This window comes from Bison bison, unplaced genomic scaffold, assembly GCF_000754665.1.
Source record: "Bison bison bison isolate TAMUID 2011002044 unplaced genomic scaffold, Bison_UMD1.0 scf7180017864519, whole genome shotgun sequence".
NCBI classification, from domain to species: domain Eukaryota; kingdom Metazoa; phylum Chordata; class Mammalia; order Artiodactyla; family Bovidae; genus Bison; species Bison bison.
Genome location: NW_011495072.1, coordinates 9,468,030 through 9,491,877, shown reverse-complemented (window position 1 = coordinate 9,491,877; position 23,848 = coordinate 9,468,030). Strand labels below are relative to the sequence as shown.

Genomic DNA, 23,848 nt, shown 5'->3' with positions numbered 1-23,848 from the left:
GTTAATGGAGGTTCCTCAATAAGTACTTGTCGAGGTTTTTGTTTTTCTTGTTTCACTTAATTCTTGTACTTAAGAACTACACAGTCAAATTGGGGAGATAGACATGTACACCAGTGCATTACAGTATAGTATGGAGACATGAGAAGAAATTCATTGCACTGTGAGCAGAAGAGCCAGCTTCCCTGGGCTCAGGGAAGAGCAAGAAGGGCTCCACAGAGAAGGCATCACTGGGTGGTATCATGTGAAGAAGAGCTGCTAGGGTAGAACCAACTGGGATGATGACCAAGCATAAGTAGGCCACTGGTGATGTGAGTGTGGAGGGAGGTGAGGGAAAGAAGAAGGAGACAGATCCTGGATGAAGGGGTAGCAAGATTTGGGAGCCAGAAAGCAGTACAAGGAGGCAAACCAAAGTACCATCTCCTTCCCTTCCCAGGGACCATATACCTTCGGGTAAGACTGGAGGAAAAGGACCTCTCAGTGGTTTTCCCCACTGCAGCATATTTTTTTGGACAATTGGCATTGCTCAAACCTGAGTCTCATTGCCAGGAAGTTTCACAAGGCAGCTTTGCCAGGGGAAGTCCCTGGAATGTCCTGGACTTCTTGCTTCCTTCCCATAAAAACTCAGAGGCATAAAAGGCCCAGAGAATGAGCATCCCAGAGAAACTGACCAGGGATATGGGAGTGATCACCATGGATCAGAAGTCTTTCTGGGAAGGTGAGCTCTGGGCTGATAATTCAGCAGAAGGTTGGTGAGGAGAGAAGGTATAATCTAGATAACTTGGACCAATAGAAGAAGTGGTCGTCTTCTTCTGGGACTCCAATCTCTCTGTTTACCTCCTTATCAATACCTATTGAGCCAAGACAACTGCATCAGGGACCATTAGATCTTTCCCAGATGGGCAAGGGAGCAGCAGAGGCCAAAGCCCTTCAGCCCATCAGGGGTATCGTCAGTCTGTATGCATTTGCACAGAGGTGTCTCTTGTCCAGATGGTGATGTATGAGCACTGTCTTGGGAGTCCCATGATTCATGGACTATACTTTCTGCACATTTTAAAACTTTGGAGACCTCATATTTCTTGTCTGCAGAATGATTCATTGGTAGATGCTTTCTAAAACCATCTCTCAGTTCTAAAGTTCTGATCCAAAACTCTGACTTTCATGGTGGCTGGGAAATTGGATAAAGGTGAGGATGAGACTAAATACATAGGGCTATGGGTGAAGAAGAGAAGTGTGCCAGGAGGAGAAAGAGTGTGCCTTATGGAGGAAAAGGACCCATTTCATCATGTCCTTACCTCTTCCTGCTTGTCCATGCTCTTGAGCCATGCCTACCCACTTGGAAATGGCAAGAGCATTTTGAGTTTCCTGTTGAGGTTCTCAGCCTTGAGTCCTTGGGGGAGCAGCCCACAGGGAGCCTGCATTTTGAAAAGGGCCTGGAGGCCAACCTGACAGCAGATGAGGCAATGAGCATTCTCCTACCTGCTTAGTTGGTGTGCGGAGGACCAGATCCCTACCTGCTCTGCCTAAAAGTGACATGAATCAGCAGGACAGAACCCTCGAGTTCACTTCCCCAGCCCCAAGCTCTGTGAGGAAGGCACCCACTTCAGCAGCTGTCACCCAAGTTTCATCTCATTTTTTTTCAAGGTTTATTTATTTATTTTTGGCTGTTCTAGGTCTTCGTTGCTGTGCGTGGGCTTTCTCTAGTTGCGGTAACCAGGGGTTACTGTAGTTGTGGGGCACAGGCTTCTCATCGTGGTGGTTTCTCCTGTTGCAGAACACAGGCTTTAGCGTGGGGACTTAGGGGTTGTGGCACATGGGCTTTGTTGCTCGGTGGCATGTGGGATCTTCCCAGACCAGGGATTGAACCCTTGTCCCCTTCATTGGCAGGCAGTTTCTTAACCACTGGACCACCAGGGAAGCCCTGTCTATGAATGTTTTATGTTCTTTAAGACCTACCCCCAGAGTATAATATGCTAAGCAGCATTCAGCATATTATATGCCAAATGTCATATGTCACTGCCAAATATCTCTTCCATTGCTGTTCCTGCCACCATTCATTTCATTTTTAACTGCCTTTTCCTTCATTTTCAAACCCTTCAAATGTCCTAGTGTGGGTAATCCTAGACAATGTCCCCAGGGAAGGGGTCATAGTTCAAGGTCTCTTGCCTTTTGGGTGAGGTTTCCAGGACAAAAGTCCTGCCTTAGCAGAATAAATGAAGTCCTTCCAGGGGAGGTGTCCTGTGGAGAAGAGGCTGGACAGGACCTCAAACAGGAAGGCTTAGAGCACTACCAGAGCCAGCTCACACTCCTCAATTCACCTTAAGAGTTAGCTGTCTGTACACAGGGTGACTATTCATCTCAGTTCACCCAGGAGACTTCTGGTCCCCACTGTTGCCCACAGGGAAATGATTAATAATGCTCCTTTTCACTCTATTCAGTTCTAGACTAGGCTGTGAGCCCCTTGAATACAGGGGCATTGACTTCATCCTTGTTTCTCTAGTATCCAGGGCAACACTTGGGATAGAGCAGGTGGTTCGATAAATTTTTGTTGGATTAATGAATGAGCGAATGAATTCCTAGCTTGGAAAATGTTTCTCTGTAGGGCTGTAGACTCTGCAAGACACCCAAGGGCTGGGTACCTCAAAGCCTATAGAGGGACCTCAGCAGCTGTGGTTGGATCGCTCAGAGGAAGCACAGCTATATGTTTCACGTAGGCACACCCACACACTCACTACCACAGTCTGAGGCAAGAACCATGTTGGGCTCAACAAATGTCCTTCCTGTCCACCTCTTACAGGTTTAGTGGTCTTGCTGCTTCTTCAGGAAGGTGAGTAATCTGTGAGTTTACATCTTCCTGGGTCCCTTGGGCTGTGTCCTTTCCGCTGTTGGGTTTATGTCTCTTACGACTCTCCTAAGTTCTGACATTAACATATTGATGACTCCGAGTTTTCATTCTGTGTATCTCTTTGTGCATCCATGGCTCTGTTCTGTCCTTTGAGCCTCTCTCTATGTCTCTCACCGACCTCAGTATTGTGTATCATCTCTCTATCCACTTATATCACTGTGACATCCATCTATCCATCCACACTAAATCTCAGTGCTCTGGGAATGTTTGCCACGTGAATGATATATATGTCTCTCAATATGTCTCTTAACTGCAGTCTGGATGCTCAAGAGACTCCAGCACAGAGGGCCCAGGCTGAATGACCCTCAGAGGCTCTGACTGAATAAGTAAAGGAGGCAATGGCTTTGGGGAAGAAACTTGTGGCAGTCTGGGCTCTGAGGTCATCACACTGGGTTCCCCATTGTCCCTCTTCCCTCTCCTCCAGGATGTGCCTACAAACTGGTTTGCTACTTTACCAACTGGTCACAAGACAGGCAGGAGCCAGGGAAGTTCACCCTTGAGAGCACTGATCCCTTCCTATGTTCTCACCTCATTTACTCATTCGCCAGCATCAGTAACAACAAGGTCATCATCAAGGACAAGAATGAGGCGAAGCTTTACCAGACCATCAACAGTCTCAAAACCAAGTCAGTAGGAGAGGAGTGGGGAGCACCCAGGGTGGGTTTTGGGGGAGAGAAGATAGCTCTAAACTGGGCCTAAGGCCTTCTGTCTCCATTCACTCATTTGTGCATTTATTCATGTGTATTTCCTTGGGTATAACCCCAATCCTTCCTGTTCTTCTTCCCTCTGCCTCGTCCTTCCACTAAACTTAGCTGCTAAGCAGACAGGGCCCATTTATCCATATTCTAGCCCTAACTCTCTAGGCAAAGTTTTCCCTGGCAGCCAGCAAAGAAATAATCAGCTTATTTATTCTTCTATTCCAGGAATCCCAAACTGAAAATTCTGTTGTCTATTGGAGGGTATCTGTTTGGTTCCAAAGGGTAAGTTCACAGTCTCTTTATTTTTTGTTCATTCTGCCATGTTCATTCTTCTCTGTTTTCCTTTTCTGGGGGTGGTGTCCTGGGTCTTTGTTGCTACGCACAGGCTTTCTCTAACTGTGGTGAGCAGGGGCTGCTCTTTGTTGTGGAGCTTAGGCTTCTCATCGTGGTGGCTTCTCTTTTTGTGGAGCACGGGCTAGAGCACAGAGGCTTCAGTAGTTGCGGCATGTGGACTCAGCAGTTGTGGTGCACGGGCTTAGTTGCCCCATGGCATGTGGCGTCTTAGTTCCTTAGACCAAGGATCGAACCAGCATCCCTTGCCTTGGCAGGCAGATTCTTAACCACTGGAGCACCAGGAAAGTCATGGTACGGGCAGTTTCTAATTGTCACTGCTTTTCCTACTCTTGAAAAGAGACACTGAATTGGGCTTTAGAAAGGTCCTTCCTTGGCTTAGATGGCAAAACCGATCTGAGTTTTGTCACAGGTTGAGGCATCGCCCTGTGTTTTCTGACATCTTGGAAGGAGCTCTGCAGGAGCTTAGGAAACTGAGCCGGGAGCGGCGTTCAGTAAACTCAATTATTCACATGAAGGTTGCTCACCTGATGGACTATGGGGAGACAGCTTTAGTTGGGAAATTTAATTTTTTAAGGGTTTAAGGGATTTGAGGGCTTGCCTTTCACCTTGAGTGGGGGTCAGGCAAGTGCTTTCCTAAAACCAAGTCCTTGACTAGCAGCTGTCAGGAAACCATAGTTTCCTGGGCCATGGTTGTGTAGCTGGATGGCCTGAAAGTGCAGAGCATAGGAACAGTTGGGTCGGTCTTGCTTAAAAGCAGAACAGCTATTAATCTGAAACATATATTACAAATTATACTTCTATTCACAAGCAAATGATACTCCATTGGCATCAAGAGCTAAATAAACACAAATCTGTAAAGAAGAAAGGCATCTTTTTGCAATTTTCAAATACAGTTAATCTAACTTTGAATTTCTTCTGCTTTAATTTTTTTTTAAGTGCCAGGATTTTAAAAAAGCTGAGAGAGCTTAATCTTAGCCAGCAGAGGTTTTCAGCTTTCACAAGAAATCTGATAAGACTTTTTTGTGCAGCTGGTCAGTATTCTCTATAGCTGGAGTAAGCAGGGGAAAGAAGTAACATCAGAAGACCTATGTAAATGAGTTACCTAGGGGAAGTTAACATACCTCTCTGAGCTCAGTTTACCCATCTGTAAAATGTACATCACAACATCTATTTCACAAGGTGTGGGCAAAGATTTTGAATGAGGTAACGTATATCGTGTGCCTGCCTTGGTTATCATTCAATTAACTAATGCCAACTTTTCCTTCCTTTCTCTTCTTCTTTTATCCTGAATACATTCACCTATGAAATAATAGGATTGACCTAATTAATTTTTAAAGTCTTTACCAGTTCAAAACTTATAAAATACTTAGCAACACAATTTCTACACACAGACAGAAAAAAGATCAACCTATATAACTTATTTGGTTCTACATTAACTTCATCATGATCTCCTGTCAGTTTTTAATGGGTTTTCATGGTAACTATCCTTCTGATTCCCAAATTCTCTCTCATTCGTAATACTTGGTTATCCTTGATTCAATTAAAAATATCTTCATTCTTTCATTCTTACGTGCGTGCATTCATCTTTCAATAAGTAATTTGCTAAGTACTCCTTGTATATTAGTTTAGTGGTTGAAACCAGGACTCTGGAGATTAAAAAATTTGGTTTGGATTTCTCTTTAGCTATATGCAAACTGTGTGCAAGTTGTTTGACTTTAGGCGATTTCTTCTCTTATTTTTTAAAGGCAATTTTATAATGTCACTATGCTTCATTTTCTAAAAAAATCCACAATGAAGAAAATAACAGAATCAACTTAAAGATGAAGTTGTGAGGGCAGGCAATACAAACAAACTGTTTATGCTGTGCTGGTGTGCAATAAGAGCCCAGTGGTTGCAATAATTATTGTTATTCATTAACTTTGTCACTATTATTAGATAAATGGCAGCCTTTGTGTCAGGTGCCGTGCAGCAGTGCTTCAAAATGTGTACCACACAGACTTGCTTCTCTGTTGAATGGTTGTCTTTCCTAAAACTGGAGTTTTCTGCCCAAAGCATCAGAACACCTCTAATCGAGCATCAGATGCAACTGCTCTCTAAAAGGGGTATCCCTTGCTTTTCTTCTAAGCACTGTGAACACATTTGAAATACAAGAGAAAAGTTACAAACCTACTTCTACCATTGGTTTTCAGCTAATAGGCCTGGTTTTACTATTTCCTCCACTGTGCTGCTGAGTTATATACAGGAACAAAATCCTCATTTTTAAAAAAAAATTTATGGAAGTATAGTTACAATATTATATTAGCTTCAGGCATACAACATAGTGAATCAATATTTCTACAGGTTATACTCCATTTAAATAATGCCTATATTGTCTTATACTGTATAATAATATCTTTATTTATTTTATACATAGTAGTTTATGTCTCTTAATCCCATACCTTTATCTAACCTCTCTACCATTCCCTTTCCCCACCGGTAACCACTATTTTGTTCTCTACATCTGTGAGTCTCTTTCTCTTTTGTTGCATACACTTGATTGTTTCATTTTTTAGATCCCATGTATAAGCTATAACATAGAGGCAAATCCTCTATTTAATATTGATTGAAACAAATGAATTCAAGACTCTGAATCTTTCTGGGATGGGGGGTATTGCGAGAGGTGGGAGGTGATTCAAGTCAAAGGATATATCCTCTGGAAAATACTGATATCTTGTCTACAGATTTGGATTTTAAATCTTGTTGTGGAGCACAGGCCCTCTGCATGGGCAGCTCAGAGTCAACTTCCTGGTTTAAGAATTCTAGTTCAGATGAAAGCCCTGGAGGGTTGCTGCGGCTCAGGGTCCTCCTGGTTTTTCACGAGAAGGGACTGCAGAGACCTGGGTTGCTTATTCAGGACTGGGTTGCTTGTGGGGGGAAAGAGAAGTTCCTATGAAGTCCAGCTTTCTTTTTAGGAAGCTTTGCAAAATAAGGTCACTTTGAGATAGATGAGGCAGGATCAGTGTCTTCAGTCCCATTTTAAAGATGGGCCAGACTGAACCCAGAGAGCTACTTGGTGACAAAGAGGTCACTAGAAAGGACTCTGACCTGGAACTCAAATCTAGATCTCTTGACCCTCAGCCCATCACATTGCAAATTGCTTTTTCAAGGGTGTAAGGTGTTAAAGAAAGTCAGAGGTGGATAGTAATTAAAGAGAGAAAAACAGATTTTATTCAGGAAGTATTGTAATAGGGGAAAGGAGACCTCAGGATAGTACTGGACTCAATGCTGGATATAGCAGAGACAAAAGTGGATTTATAGCCAAGAAGCAGGTTGTTTGTGGGTGTTGGTGGATGGAAAATTCCTAAGAGGAAACATTAGGGCTAGGGAGATTCTTGCTAAACTGACTCAACAGAACTCTTGCTAAAGGCAGGCCAGGATGATAAGATATCACCTGGGGGATGGTGGGGGATGAGGATGATACTGAGGGTGATCTGATACCAAGGGTAGGGGATTTTCATTAAGCTGATTTAGGATTCTGCAAAGATAGGGACAAAAGCCCAAGGTCAAGGCCAAGTTGAGAAGAGAATTCAGAGGACTTGGACTAAAGTTTGGGCTTCCCCAGAGGCTGTGGTCAAGAATCCAACTGCCAATGCAGGAGACACCGGTTTGATCCCTAGGTCAGAAAGATCCCCTGGAAAAGGAAATGGCAACCCACTCCAGTATTCTTGCCGGGAAATCCTATGGACAGAAGATCCTGGCGGGCTATAGTCCACGGAGTTGCAAAGAGTCGGACATGACTTAGTGACCAAATGACTTAAGTTTGGTCAAGGAGAGTCTCTGCCATAGGCAGCTCCATTATCCTGCAGAAAGGGCTGCAGAGAACCCAGTCCTCCTCTACCCAACTCCATTGATTTTCTGGCCTAGCAATCCTTTCTCTCCCCATTTGTTCCAAAAGAGGCAGAGGTTGGGATAGAAAAATAGTGAGAAAATATTGGGGAAAGGAAGACTATATCAGGATTTCTGTAAAAAAAAATGTGTTGTGTTATGTCTACTTCTTCTTCCCAAGAAACAACTGTCTTGCTTCTACCCAGGTTCCATCCTGTGGTTGAATCTTCTTCATCAACCTTGAAATTTGTCAACTCTGTAATCCTATTTCTGAGGAATCATAACTTTGATGGACTGGACATAAGTTGGATCTACCCAAATGTAAAAGACAACACTCATTTCACTGTGCTGATTCATGTAAGGCAAACTCCACATTACCCTTATGTGAAACCCACGGCCATATCAGGAGAAAAAAAGGAAGAGACTGGCTCTTGTTGGAAGATAGTCCCTTCCTTCCAGAAGCCCCAACTCATGAAGGAAAAGCCCTTGGACCTAGTTTAGTGCAAGGACAACATCAAAGAACAGAGTCTCCTTATAGAACAAACAACACCAAAACAACGCAACATCCATGTAAGAGAGTATAGGGCCATAGACTCTCCTGAGCGCCGGGATAGTCTCATAAAGTTCTATCACATGGATCAGAGAATCTACTAGGAGGAAACCCAGATAGTTCTTCTTGAGTACAGTGAGACTGGTGGTCCCCCTGCGTAATGTGGACATTCCTGAGCTTGAGGCAGGAGGCATCCCCATATGGGAATGGGGAGAAAAGTTTCGATCTTTCCATCTAATGTGGTTCTAGAAATTTCAAATCAGGTAAGAATCTTAGGTCTGTGCTCTGGGAGGGAGCACTGACTTGTGGGCTTTTTGTTTTTCACAGAAGTTAGCAGAAGCTTTTCAGCAGGACTTTGTAAAATCCACCAAAGAAAGGCTTCTCTTGACTGCAGGAGTTTCTGCAGGGAGGCAGATGATTGACAACAGCTATCAGATCAAGGAATTGGCAAAGTAAGTGCACTGGATCACCCCCTCCATCTCTCTGCCACCAGCCTGGCTGACGCAAGTGATGCGTGTCAATATGTCTGAGGGATGAAGGGAGAAGGGAAAGCATGAAGTCACTATCCTAACCACATCATCCAGCCAGGAACTTCTCCTTTACGGCTAATTTCAATCCTTCTAACAGCATCCAAAGCTCTACATAAATATGCGTACAGTTTACCCTCGAACAAAGCCAGGGCTAATCTATGTGTAATTTACAGTCAGCCCTTTGTATCCATGGTTCCTCCTCATCTGTGGATTCAGCCAACCCCAGACCATGTGGTTCCATAGTATTTACAGTTCTGTAGTATAAAAGTGAACTGTGCAGCTCAAATGTGCAGTGTTCAAGGGTCGACTGTAGTTGCTTCTACCTCTGCTCATCGCAGAATCTCTTCTTTTGCTTTTGGCAATCTAGAGACCTGGATTTCATCAACCTCCTGTCTTTTGACTTCCATGGGTCTTGGGAAAAGCCCCTTGTCACTGGCCACAACAGCCCCCTGAGAAAGGGACAGCTGGACAGAGGGACAAGCTCCTACTACAATGTGGTGAGTCTTAGGGAGAAACAGTGCTGGGTACACTGGCTGTGAGAGGAGCTGAGGCCAGCGCAGGTCATCTAGAGTTAATTCTGCCTCGAACTGAGGAAGACATGCATTGCCCAAGAGGGACTCAGATAACCCTGTAAGCTGGGTTTCCCTGAGAACAGGGAAAATGCATGGACCAGGCATAGTAAAATGTCACCTAGAAAATGTCAGAGGACTTTGCAACTGAAATGTCCTAAACTTTTCTCTGACTTGAGGTGTCAGTCACCCCAGTCTTCTCTTAATTCTCCATCCTCAATACATTTCCTGAAACCCACATGGATGCACAGAACTTAGTACTCTCCTGTATGTGCCCACATTCCCTATTTAATTTGATCTTCAAAATAATCTGAGGGTGGCTGGTCAGGAAGCATTAGTTTCACTTCACAGATGATGAAATGGAAACCTGGCAGAGTAATTGGCCCTTCAAGTTCTTGCTGATGTGAATATCCTGAAAAGGTAGAAAATGGAAAATCAAGGGGGAAAAGTCATTAACAAAACAGTTTTGTTGTCATGGTACATGTGGATGTATTCCTAAAATTGGGCAGGAAGAAATGTCTGGGTTGTATATTTCCAAGCCTTCATATTTAAAATTACAAAACAGATCAGTCCAAGCTGGGTATACTGATTTCTAGTCTGGGGTTTTCTAGAACACCATATGATCAAGTCACATCAAACCAAGCCCCCTTCATTCTTTCCTCTCTCTCGACGATTTTTAAGGATGAGGAGACGTACCCTTACCTTCTGTAACCCCTTATTCTTTTCTGGAAGCCAGTAAGGCCCAAACTAGCCTCTAACCTCTTATCTTGCCTCTTGGACCTAATGTTATTGTAAGGCCTCACAGGCTAGTGTCTGATGGCCACAACCCCCATCACCTTCATCAGTAATACAACCCATCATAGTGTAGAAAAATTCCACAGGCTGTTGACTCAAAGGGGAAAGATAGATGGTGACAACCTTGATTTCATGTTTTCTAGGTCACTTGCCTGATTTCTTTTCTGATTCATTGTTCAGTTTTCTTTCATGATTAGAAAAAGCTGACTTGGTTACTTAGTGCTGAAGAGCATTAAGAGCATTAGAGTAAACACTCTGGTTCCAATGGGATCCTCCATAGTTACTGATGTAGAGAAGGAATCATGGAGTCCCTTCTGTGAATTTGGGTTGGAGGCTTAGTAAGGCCTGACACGTTTCTTTCCCATACATGCTGTGCCTCAGTCTATCTTCTCTTTCTAGGAATATGCTGTGGGATACTGGATAAACAAGGGGATGCCTGCAGAGAAGGTGGTCATGGGCATCCCCACGTATGGACGTTCCTTTACACTGGCCTCTGCAGAAACTGCCGTGGGGGCCCCTGCCTCTGGTCCTGGAGCCGCTGGCCCCATCACCAAGTCTTCAGGCTTCCTCGCTTATTATGAGGTATCTGGAGCTTCCCTGTGCCCTTAGCTGCCCCCTGTGTCTAGATAGGCATTCCAGCTTCAATCTGACAATAATAGAGTAACACATACTGAGTGCTGGGAAGGAAAGTATGGAGTGCTATTGGAACATGTAAGAGGAGCTCTGCACCTGACTTGAGAGGGAATCAGGGAATGCTTCCTGGAGGAAGTGACATTAGCTGAAATCTGGAGAGGAGGTGGCACTAGTGAGGAATGGGGATAGGTGAAACAGGTATGGGAGATTGAAAAAAGGAGACTGTTTCACGTTTTTGACTTGGGCAACTAAGTAGAGGGTAATGCCATTTTTACTGAGTTGGGGAAGATATGAAGGAGCAGAGTGGGCATTGGTCCCAATCATGAGATCAGTTTTGGACATTCTGAGTTTGAGGAGCAAGTGGGACATCCAAATGCCTGTGGGATGTATAAATAAAAGGTGAGTAGTTTGGTATGTGGGTTTGGACCACAAGAGGCCAGCCTGTGCTAGAGATGTAGCTTCTAAAACTATCAGCATAAAGATGGTATGTGAAGCCAAAGTGCAAGAAACAGCAAAACCCAAGGACCTCTTGTACTTAAGGGTTAGGCAGAGGAAGAGGAGAACTTTAATGAAACTGACAAGATCTACAAGAAGGTAGGCAGAATCCGGAGTGTTCTGTGCCAAAGAACAGAGTGAGAGGTGGGTGTTTCAAGAAGAGAGGAGCCAAAAACCAACACAATACTGTAAAGCAATTAACTTTCAATTAAAAATAAATAAATAAAAAGAAGCAAGGAGCAGTCAAATATGTCAGATTCTGTCCCACAGTCAGACAGACTTAACATCATAGAGATAACTATCAAAGGTGTTTGGCTTTTTTTTTTTTTTTTAATTGGAGGCTAATTACTTTACAATATTGTATTGGTTTTGCCATACATCAACATTAATCTGCCATGGGTGTACACGTGTTCCCAATCCTGAACCTCCCTCCCACCTCCCTCCCCATACCATCCCTCTGGGTCATCCCAGTGCACCAGCCCCAAGCATCCTGTATCCTGCATTGAACCTGGACTGGTGATTCGTTTCTTATATGATATTATACATGTTTCAATGCCATTCTTCCAAATCATCCCACCCTCTCCCTCTCCCACAGAGTCCAAAAGACTGTTCTATACATCTGTGTCTTTTTTGCTGTCTCGCATACAGGGTTATTGTTACCATCTTTCTAAATTCCATATATATGTGTTAGTATACTGTATTGGTGTTTTTCTTTCTGGCTTACTTCACTCTGTATAATAGGCTCCAGTTTCATCCACCTCATTAGAACTGATTCCAATGTATTCTTTTTAATGGCTGAGTAATACTCCATTGTATATATGTACCACAGCTTTCTTATCCATTCATCTGCTGATGGACATCTAGGCTGCTTCCATGCCCTGGCTATTATAAACAGTGCTGTGATGAATGTTGGGGTACACATGTCTCTTTCAATTCTAGTTTCCTCGGTGTGTATGCCCAGCAGTGGGATTGCTGGGTCATAAGGCAGTTCTATTTCCAGTTTTTTAAGGAATCTCCACACTGTTCTCCATAGTGGCTGTACTAGTTTGCATTCCCACCAACAGTGTAAGAGGGTTCCCTTTTCTCCACACCCTCTCCAGCATTTATTGCTTGTAGACTTTTGGATCGCAGCCATTCTGACTGGTGTGAAATGGTACCTCATTGTGGTTTTGATTTGCATTTCTCTGATAATGAGTGATGTTGAGCATCTTTTCATGTGTTTGTTAGCCATCTGTATGTCTTCTTTGGAGAAATGTCTATTTAGTTCTTTGGCCCATTTTTCGATTGGGTCGTTTATTTTTCTGGAATTGAGCTGCAGGAGTTGCTTGTATATTTTTGAGATTAGTTGTCAGTTGCTTCATTTGCTATTATTTTTTCCCATTCTGAAGGCTGTCTTTTCACCTTGCTTATAGTTTCTTTTGTTGTGCAGAAGCTTTTAATTTTAATTAGGTCCCATTTGTTTATTTTTGCTTTTATTTCCAATATTCTGGGAGGTGGGTCATAGAGGATCCTGCTGTGATTTAAGTCGGAGAGTGTTTTGCCTATGTTCTCCTCTACGTTTGACTATTTAGACCATCATTCCTTTCTGCTCCTCAATCTTGAGAAAAAAATTTTTTAATGTATAGGAAGCTCTAAGATTCAAACAGTAATTCAACCAACAGAAACTCTTGGGTTGCTCCCATATCGCAAAGACGGTCCTGTGAGAGCTAGAACTCATTCTTCATCCTTATCTCAAAGGGCTTACAGTCTAGGTGGAAAGAATGTAGAATACAAATGAAACTAGTTAAATAAGAGTTTTAAAACTATCAGAGTTAATAACATTACGTAGGTACTGCAAACTAGATATGATTAAGTGGCCAATGTGGAGGGCCACAAGTTCAGAAATGAGTGATGGGGAAGGCTCCATAGAAGAGGAGAGATGTATTCTGGATCTTGAAGGATAGGAAAGAGTTTGATCAGGTAAGGAAAGAATAACACCCTACATTTTGGTTTCCGCTTGGAGTCCTAGTATATTCCCTCATCACTGGCATGGGCTTATGCTATGAACTGCTACTGATGGTCTTGGCATCCACTGAGATATTCTGAGTGTAATGCTCAATTTTTCGTCTCACCTCACACGGGAGAATGACTGAAGAACCATCAGTTGAGTTGACAAGGGGAAAAGGGAATGAGTCACCATCAGAGTCCTCACTGAATCACTTAATATAAGGAATAAAAGAGGTCAGAGCTCAGAATCTGCTGGAAGGATTTAAGTGTAGACCACTGGATACACACTCCCCTATTGCATGGAAAATTTAAACTGATTGTTCAGTGTATCACCCTACATCATTATAACTTTGACAAATTTGTATTTCCTTAAATATTAAACTTTCCATTTATCACCCTCATTGAGGCAATAGAGAAGGAAATGGCAACCCACCCCAGTATTCTTGCCTGGAGAAACCCATGGACAGAGAAACCTGGTGGGTTATAGTCCATGGGGTCTCATCGAGGCAAACATGAGTGTAAATAATCTAAAAAGAGTAAGCAAAACAAAATGAGTTTTCTGTGTGGCTTTAAAATGCATTTTTCAATGAAGATTTATCTTTTTTAGTAGCTCTTACTTCTGCTAACAAGAAGAGAAAAATAGCTGATGATAGAAGGGGAATCCCAGCACAGGCACATTGGGAGGGGGAAGGGACAGAGGGAGAGTAGTGGAGTTGAAGTGGGGATAAGCTACAAGGTAGGGAATGATGGTGATGGGCATTGTGACACTACGTGTCTGTAAAGCACTTTATTGTTTTCAAAGTTGTCTTTTTTTCCTAACATGTATTAGTTCCGTTGATCCTAACAATATTGTAAAGTAGGTATATAAGATACATAATTATAATTGCTTCTGTTTTGCAAATGAAGACATGGGAAGATTTACTGATCAATACTGAGGCCTGATGTGGAATTCAAGTACTCTCTGCCCTCTATCTGTTTGTGGTTCCTCCTGATGAGGCCTTAGCATCAACAGTTTGCAAAGATTCACCTTGAACTATCCATTCTGCATGTTGTATCTGATAATTTCTCTCATTGATTCCTGGAGTAAAGATTCTGATATTGTCCCCAAGACCCTTACCTTCCCCTTTTATCTCAATAAACTTAAAGAAGAGCCCATTAGTGAACCTCTTGCTCCTCCTTTCCTTACCAGATCTGTCAGTTCCTACAAGGAGCCAAGATCACAAGACTTCAGGATCAGCAAGTTCCCTATGCGGTCAAGGGGAACCAGTGGGTGGGCTATGATGATGTGGAGAGCGTGGAGACCAAGGTACGTCTGGGTTCTGGGGGAGCAAGAGGCTCTGGGACAGTTGTCCCCAAGCGAGAGGCTCTTGCTTAAGCAGCTCTAGGACAGCAGAACACTCTGGTGCTTGGGGGATAGGGTGTGTGATCAAATGCCTCAGTACTCTGTGCGGAAGGAGAGAAGCCTCTGTGGTGCAAAGCTAGTCATGATTCTAAGTCATACCTGTGAGCACCTGATAGAACATGCAGGAGAGGTGGAAAAGGTGCAAGAAAGAATTAGGAATAAGGGAAGAAGCAAGGAGTGGAGAGAAGGGAGGAGGGAGAAGAAGGGGAAAAGAGCAAAGGAGACATTGGTGCCTATACAGAATGGTCACCCATCTGGTTGACCAGGACGGACCCTTCAGTCTTTCTCATGGATTACGAGGCTCCAGATTTCTGAGGCTACCAGTTCTTTGGAGAAGGAAATGGCAACCCACTCAAGTTTCCTTACCTGGAAAGTCCCATGGACAGAGGAGCCTGGCGGGCTACAGTCCACAGGGTTGTTCTTAGACCTTGCTAAGATGTTTGCTTTCCAGGTGCAAAGTGGGACAAAGGCATCAGTGTAATTGACAACCCAATTGTAATTGAAATCTTGCTAGTGATTTCCTAGTTTCTACTCCTCATCCTAGAGGCCTAGGTTTTGGACCTGGGATGTGATTATTCCATGACAGGTGGTTAATAGTGGGTGGCTCTGTCTTCATTTTATAAGCCTTCCCAAGTAACCCTTTCCTTCAGGGAATCCATGACTCCATAGGGTGCAAATCTACTGCTACATTCTAAGCTCAAACCCTCCTGCAAACCTGACGTGGGTTTTGGGCCTTTAAGGACCCCTTCTAACCTCAGTATACCCTCCTGTGCTCCACTCAGGTTCAGTTTCTAAAGAATCTAAACCTGGGAGGCGCCATGATCTGGTCTATTGACATGGATGACTTCACTGGAAAACTCTGCAGCCAGGGCCCCTACCCTCTTGTTCAAGCTGTCAAGAGGAGTCTTGGCTCTCTACAAAGGTAACAGAATTTTAGGACAGACTGAGAGTGGGCAGAGAGCTGGGCAGAGTGGGACACAGGAGACTGGGGGAGGTAGTCTTCATATATTTGGACTGATGAATTCTCAAATTCCTTTGGACCTTCTGTTCTCCTTTTTCTTATTGATTAGTCTGATTCTGTTCTTTTGGTGAGCTTCCAAAGACTTCCAATATATAACAATAGTAATTTGGCTACCATTTATTGAGCACAGTCTAAGCTAAGGGTTTTCTTTTCATGTAGAGTGGGCATAAATATTTACTCCACTGCAATTCTTCACTACAAAATCATCAGCCTGTTTTAATTTTCTAAATCAGAATAAATCTGACTTTATGCTCCCAATTGACTGCTGAGAGATCCAATCTCAGTTGTTATTAATGGTCTATTCCTCTCTCCCCATCCACAGTTTTTTTTTTTTTTAATTGGAGGAAATTTGCTTAAAAATGTTGTGATAGTTTCTGCTATACAACAATGCAAATCAGCCATAATTATACATACATCACCTCCCTCTTGGGTCTCCCTCCCTTCACCCCAGCCCACTCCTCTAGGTTGTCACAGAGTGCCTGGCTGGGCTTCCTGTGTTATACCGCAATGTCTCATCAGTTATCTATTTTACACATGATGATGTATATATGTCTATGTTACTTTCTCCATTTGTTCCACTCTCTCCTTCCTCCGCTGTGTCCGCAAGTCCATTCTCCAGATCTTGCTTTAGTGTGGACAGTCAGGAGGTCTCATGGTCATTATTGATGACCATGCCCATTATTGCCTTAACAGCAGGTGGTTTGGCTGCTGCTCCATCCCTGGGTCCTGGGTTCTGTAAGCAAATCCTATATCTTCTTGTGCAGGTGAGGGTGCTGCTGACCAACCAGGTGTGCTGACATCATCTCAGTGGAGGAGCAGGACACTGGAAATCACTGCAGACAGACAACTGGAGAGGACTGGCCATATTGTCCTGGAGAAGGGCCCAGAGCAGTGCAGAATCTCCTAAACTATATGATTGGGCAGCAGCCTTTCAACTCTGAACATCTATGTCTTAGTAACTTGACTGAGGCCTTATGTTACTGATTGGATTTGAAATACTTTCTTTTTCTTTCCAGGCTTAATTCATAGCTAAGTAGGAAAGGTGACCTTGCTGCGTACTCCTGCTACAGGAATTCATGTGTGGGATTCTTGGAGGTTAGATGAGGCCCTCAGGATGTCTCTTCTCCAAGTCTCCCCTTGACTTTCTCTCAGACCTCAGACTGGGTCTGGCTTTGTTCTCCTGCAGCGCTGACTGCTTCCCTTGAGGCACAATAAAGAAAAAGCATGTTGTTCCAGCCAGCGTGGCCTCCTCTGTGCAATCTTGGACCTTGTGGTATAAGGCTGTCCTCTCCCACCATTTATGGGTACAAGTGTAGGCCTGCGTATCATATGTCTAAATATTTAAGAGCCAAGGGTTAAAATATGATTTATATTCTTAACGAACATGATTTTGCAATGACCCAAAAGACCAGGTTTGAAGTTAGAATTCCCAGACTCCTGGGAATTCTGTGCCAGAATGCAGCAGCTTGAGCCCTTGGTTCCCAGCCCACTGGTAGCCCCTTTCCCTTCCCATCTAAAGCCCTGACTCAGAGAGCAAGGACCTCACATACACACTGGCAGATGTTGGAAAGGGGAAGTTGTTAGGGGAAACAATGACTGAAACTGCCCACCCTGTCAGGCACTACAGTAACTATTTGCATGAGTTATTTTACAACAGGAGGTCCTGGTAAGGAACATAGAACTAACAAGCCATCACCAACTGGAAGAATTCAGGAGAACTCAAAAGGAGACTCCATGTGTCCTACCACCTCCCAGAATCCTCACTGAAATCCATCTCGGCTGAGCAATGCATGTGCCACCAAGAAGCACCCTGATTCAGAGTGAGTGGCTGGAAACAACCCAGAAACTAACCCCATCGCCATAAAACCCGAGACTGAGGGCCATGTGGTAGAGCAGCCCTGCTGGGTTCCCCTTACCTTTCTGCTCTCTGCCTGGGTGCCTTTTTCCAATAAAATTGCATGCTTTGTCAGAACATGTGTCTCCTCGGATGATTCATTTCTGAGTGTTAGACAAGAGTATACTCTTGGGCCCTGGAAGGGGTCCCCCTTCCTGCAACACAGACATCTCGTCTTTTGCATCCAAAATTTGTCTTCACTCCACCCCAGTGCGCATGCACACACACACACACGTGCATACACAGATCCTCTGGCAAGTGTGTTCACACCAGCCTTGTGGTCCACACTCAGAATGAGTGAACAGGGAAAAGGGCTGCACAGGATCTGAAAGTGGGAACAGGCTGTTTGGCTACTTGTGCAGGAACCCTGGGTATTCGGATTAGAGTTAAAAAGAGCAGGGGTGTGGGCTTCAGGGCTAAGGATGTGCCCTTAGCCCTGCCACCTACTCAGCTCATAGTGAAGGCTGCAGCTGGAGGAGGACCAGAATGGAAACACCAAAAGCAGGGAGGAACAAACTGTGGCAGATGGGTCAAATCTAATTCACTGCTTGCTTCTGTGAATAAACTTGTATGGGAACACAGCTGCACCTAATTTGTTTACATATTGTCTATGGCTGCTTTCTCTCCACAATGGCAGGGTTGAGAAGCTGCAACAGATTCTGTGTCCGTGCATACTAAGTCACTTCAGTCATGTCTGACTCTTTGCAACCCTACGGACTGTAATCCACCAGTTTCCTCTATCCATGGGTTTCTCCAGGCAAGAATACTAGAGTGGATTGTCATGCCCTCCTCCAGGAGATTTTCCCAACCCAGGGATCGAACACACATCTCTTCTGCTGCTGGCATTGGCAGGTGGGTTCTTTCCCACTAGCGCCACATGGGAAGCCCTCAGAATGGCCTGCTGCTGCTGCTAAGTCACTTCAGTCGTGTCCAACTCTGTGCGACCCCATAGACGGCAGCCCACCAGGCTCCCCCGTCCCTGGGATTCTCCAGGCAAGAACACTGGAGTGGGTTGCCTTTTCCTTCTCCAATGCATGAAAGTGAAAGTGAAGTCGCTCAGTCGTGTCCAAATCTTAGCGACCCCATGGACTGCAGCCTACCAGGCTCCTCCGTCCATGGGATTTTCCAGGCAAGAGTACTGGAGTGGGTTGCCATTGCCTTCTCCCAGAATGGCCTACAAAGCCTAAAATATTACTATGCAATTCTTCATCTAAAGCATGGTACCCAAAGCAGGGTCTAATGCTGCTTGAAGTCTAAGGCCGTTTTTGAATTCAGACACCCTAATTCCAGGATAAATTGTGTTTCCCCTCTTTTTCCCTTTCTTTATTGAAAATGATTTTTACCCTAAACTTTCTTTTATCTGTCTATTTGTTTACTTTTGGCTGTGTAGCATATGGCATCTTAATTCCTCAACCAGGGATCCAACACATGCCCCCTGCAGAGGAAGTGTGGAGTCTTAACCACTGGACTGCCAGGGAAGTCCCTTATTAAACTTAAGCAACACTTTGCTGTGCACATTTAATTCACTTGGCTGATAAAGGTGGTATATAAGCCCAATTTGCAGATGAGCTGAGTGGGGCTCAGGGAATGTAAGGTCATATATTTAAGTGGTGGCAGGACCAGAATTTCTGCAGAGGATGTGCTTAGAGATGGCTATAGGATCTGAAGGAGAGTGAGAGTGGAACTACTTGGGTGTCAACTATAAATTGGCACTTGACATGGACACTCGCCATCTACCTCTAGAGGATTAAATCATGTGCTGCTGCAGTTGCTGATTTTCAATACCCCCTGAAAGGAGCTCAAGATGGAGAGCAGAAATCAGGCACTCCATGCTCTGAAAACAGACAGAGCAGGTCTTCAGATAGTTAGACATTTTGAGGAGCCAATTTTATGAGCCCAATCCTTGTATCTGCTCATGTCTAAAAAAGCACTAAAAATCCTTCATGGTGATGACTGCTCCTCGTGACTAACAAAAACCTTCAGTAAAAAAAAATATGTGCTTGATTGCATGTATTCCTCTTTCACCAAAATCACATGTTTACTGTCCTTCCCCCTACTCCTTTGGAGCAGTTTTGAGAGGAGAATCTGAGTTCTTGTCCATGGAGCCGAAGAATGGAATCCAGGAACATGCAAACACTCACAGAAGCAAGCAAATAGAATTTATTAAAGAGGAGGAAAGTGCAAAGCCCTCAGTATAGATACTGAGAGGAGGTAAAAAGTTCCCCCAAGGTGGGTCTTACACCAGTTTTTATATCCTTCCTTAAATCACATTATTTCTAACCAATCAATTTAAAGGTCAAGATACTTAATATCTTTATGGCTTCTCTTGATCCTTGGATTAAGTCACCACCCTTTTTCATGCCCTTTGGCCATTTTACCATGGACCAGATGTATGGCTTAAGATTAATGATCCTCAGTTGTTTTACCCTCAAGCATATGGAACAGAATTTGTTTACTGCCCTTCCCTGGATCTGAGTGCTGATGATTTATTAGACTAAACACACATTCCAGGAATTCAGGACAATGGAGTTGGATGTTTACTGAAAACAAGACCGAGGTCTCAGAGTTCTACACTGACTGCCTAGTAATCTCTACTTCAGTTTCTTAGAGCGATCTGAAGTGCTATCTCCTAGGCTATAGTCCTCATTTTGCCCCAAATAAAACTTAACTTGAAACTCTCATATTGTGCATTTTTTTAAGTTGAAAAGGGGATTTATTCCTTTATGACTGAGAAAATGTCAGATGCACTTGCGAAAGAACAGAGGTGGCAAGCGGTGCTGGAGACTAGGGGAACTTTGTCCGCAGGGCCCCCTAAATGCTGCCCAAGATCTTCAGTCTTTTTACTATAAATTAAACATTGCTTGAGGGCACTTCTCTGATTTTCTAACACTGGCTCAGTCCTTTGCTTCCTCTGATTATTGCATTCTCCAGAAGCAGAGGAGTGAAACAATTGAGTCAGGCTGCCTGAGTGTACATCCTGGCCTTGCTCTAACTTGCTGACCATGTGACTTTGGTCAAGTTCTTTACCCTCTCAGTGCCCTGCCCCTGCTGTTTTCTCTGTACAATGGGAATAATAAGCATGCTTGCTGCCAGAGGTATGAGGGGTAAGGAATGCTGATACTTGTGTTTGTTGTTACTTTGGTTTTCATGGACAGCTGCCCAACATATTAACCTTGGCCTTTCATGGAGCCCAAGAGTCCATGGAAGGTCTGTGTCTTGAGCTCTAAGCCCTGAACTCTATGCATTCCTTTCTCATACTTGCTGTGAGGAGAGAACCATTTGCTTTGCAAATATCCAGGAGAAGGGTAAGGATATTAGGACCTTTTGTTCAGCTGGGATTGGAGAGAAACCCTGATCAACCTTCTCCTCCTCTCCCCCACCCCTAAAACAACTCCTTTAAGGAGATCTTTTAAGGCTAAGTGTTCTCTACCAAAGAGGAACCATTGATGCTTTAAGAGCATTTGCCACTTGCCTCTGCAGACACTGAAGCCTGTGCTGCTGCAGCTGGTAGAGAATGAGGCCCTCTGTGCTCCAGGGAAACAAACATAAATTCTGCAAAAGTCTCATTTGGAAAATTCTCCTATTAAGTGACCGATCTTATCTCATTAACTCTCAGTTCAGTTCAGTCACTCAGTAGTGTCCGACTCTTTGCAACCCCATGGACTGCAGCACACTGGGCTTCCCTGTCCATCACCAACTTCCGGAGTTTGCTCAAACTCATGTCCATCGAGTTGGTGATGCCATCCAACCATCTCATCCTCTGCCATCCCCTTCTCCTCTTGCCTTCAATCTTTCCCAGCATCAGGATCTTTTCAAATGAGTCAGTTCTTCTCATCAGGTGGCCAAAGCATTGGCCAGCTTCAGCATTAGTCCTTCCAATGAATATTCAGGACTGATTTCTTTTAAGATTGACTGATTTGATCTCCTTGCTGTCCAAGAGGCTCTCAAGGGTCTTCTCCAACACCACAGTTCAAAAGCATCAGTTCTTCAGTGCTGAGCTTTCTTTATGACCCAACTCTCACATCCATAAATGAGTGCTGGAAAAACCATAGCTTTAACTATAGCTTTGACATAGCTTTGCTTCATATCTAGGAAAGTACTAAATCCCTTCTTGGTGACATCAACTCCTCATGACTACAGAAAACCTCTTATAAGGTAAGCACTTGATTACATGGAACTCCCTCTTCGCCAAAATCTTATATATTGACCTTTCCCTATTACCCCTTTGGAGCAGTGTCTCAGAGCTAACTGAGGTGCAGTCTCCAGGGCTGCAGTCTTCATTTTGCTCCAAATAAAACTTAACTCATAACTCTCAGGTTGTACATTCCTTTTAGTTGACAGTTGCATGAGATGGTATGGATGAAGGGGAGTGGAGTAAGAGTTTCCAGGTCCCAGGGGCAGGCTATCTCTGCTTGGATCTGAGCTCTGCTTCTCAGTGTGACCTCAGGCATTTTACTTAAGTTCCCTTAAACCTCAGTTTCCCCAATCTGTAAAAGGGATGGTAAGGCAATAATAGTATCTGCCTCAAAGGGGTTTTTGTTTGTTTGTTTGTTTGTTAGCATTAAGTGAATTAATCACCTGGCACATTGCATGTACTGAGTAAATGTTATTACTCATAAAATGTTACTTACTTATAAATAAGCTGTTATTATTTTCAGGACTGGGCCAATTCTAGTTAGTTAATTCATCAAGTTCTTGGCAGTCAATGACCAGAGGCCAAGTGAGTCTAAGGCCTGGGAAAGGTCAGAGGAAACTGGATAATAGCCCTGGGAGTACTTGTATTGAAGTCTGTATGTTCCTTCCCTGTATTCTCTGTGAATCCAGATTGAGTCTGGATTAGAAGCTCCCAACAGTCTGATCAGCATCTTTCTGAAGACCTTGAACACTCACCTGGTAGATCTCTAAGTCAGAGGTGTCACCCGGAGTGCAGCCAGTGATACCACCCACAACTGGGATTTTAGGCAGACTAATTGGATGTCCTGGGGCTGGTGTAAACACCAAAGGTAAAACCACACTTTTGCTCCTCTCATTGCCTTCTGGGGCTGAGTGATCCTGAGACACAGTCTGGACACCTGGGATATGACCTTGTGGTGGGTTTTCTGTAGGTGCATCCCCTTCTGTCTGGGTAGTTAGGCTGGGAGTGGAGTGGAGTGAAGGGAGGCAGATCCTAAAACATTGAGATTCTCAGCCTTGATCTGCAGCCATTTTTACAGCTATGTTTTCTCTGATTTTTATGGCTCTCTGGGGCCTTGTCCCAGCCCTTGCTACTTCTCCCTTCTGAATAAAAGCCTAACTAGAAATGTGTGCCCCACCCCTCCTTGAATTTCTTCCATCCTCTGTAAACCAAGCAACCTTCAATTAAACAGAAGCAAGTTTGGAAAGTGATACTTTCTCACTCCAGACTTGGTGAAACCTCACAAACTTCTAGCCATTACCTGACATATGCTGCTACAAAGAGCAGGAGGCTGGGTAGGACCATCTCCCATTGTCCAGTCAGAGACAAATCCTGGTCAAATGGCAGACTCACTTCGCTTGTCCACACTCCTCCTCTAGAGTCCAGATGGTCCCTTTTGAGCTGTGGGGCCCACTCTGACCTGTAGTGACTTTGAACCCAAGACCTGCTTTATTCCTGTGCCAGGTAAGCCATTTTCCTAAATGTATCTTCAGTCAATAACCTTTTAAGGTTGTTCCTACCAAGTTTCCATTGTGTCTTGGGGTTGATTGTCTAAGAAGGAAAACACAGATAAGATTCAGAGAGTAAATGGGAACCATGTGACCCCTCATGTCCCTTTATTTCTGGGCTGCCACCTTGCTTGCTGAGGGGAGCCAGGTATGTGGTGGCAAGGTCTGCAGTGCTACCTATAAAAAGCTGTCAAGTGCCCATTCAGCCTTGGAACTCGCATGGAGCACTTTCCATTAAAATGGCAAATTACTGCTTCTTGGTGGTGAGTCTGTCCCAGGAGGCCCAGCTGAGCTTTCAAAGTACCGGCTTCCTCTCCTCCATTTACTCTGTCTCTACCCTAGCTCTCTTCCAAGGCTTCCTTGTCCCCTTTCTCTCTGGAAGCTTCTTTGGGTTCATAACATAGTGGGGAAGGAAGGGAAGAAGAGGGAAAGAGGGAGGAGGGAAGGACTAAGTGACCACCCAAGAGCTTCAG

General features: G+C 44.1%; 1 protein-coding gene across 1 annotated transcript; it reads left to right on the top strand.

Annotated features, from left to right (window-relative positions):
* The first annotated feature begins 637 nt into the window (after positions 1–637).
* On the top strand, positions 638–17,761 carry CHI3L2 (chitinase 3-like 2). Its single transcript, XM_010830850.1, has 11 exons — positions 638–715; positions 2,795–2,824; positions 3,327–3,528; positions 3,826–3,882; positions 8,025–8,175; positions 8,696–8,820; positions 9,266–9,395; positions 10,662–10,844; positions 14,566–14,682; positions 15,561–15,700; positions 16,564–17,761. The coding sequence occupies exons 1-11, from the start codon at positions 646–648 to the stop codon at positions 16,565–16,567; spliced, it is 1,209 nt and encodes a 402-aa protein (XP_010829152.1). The 5' UTR covers positions 638–645; the 3' UTR covers positions 16,568–17,761.
* Positions 17,762–23,848: the final 6,087 nt, after the last annotated feature.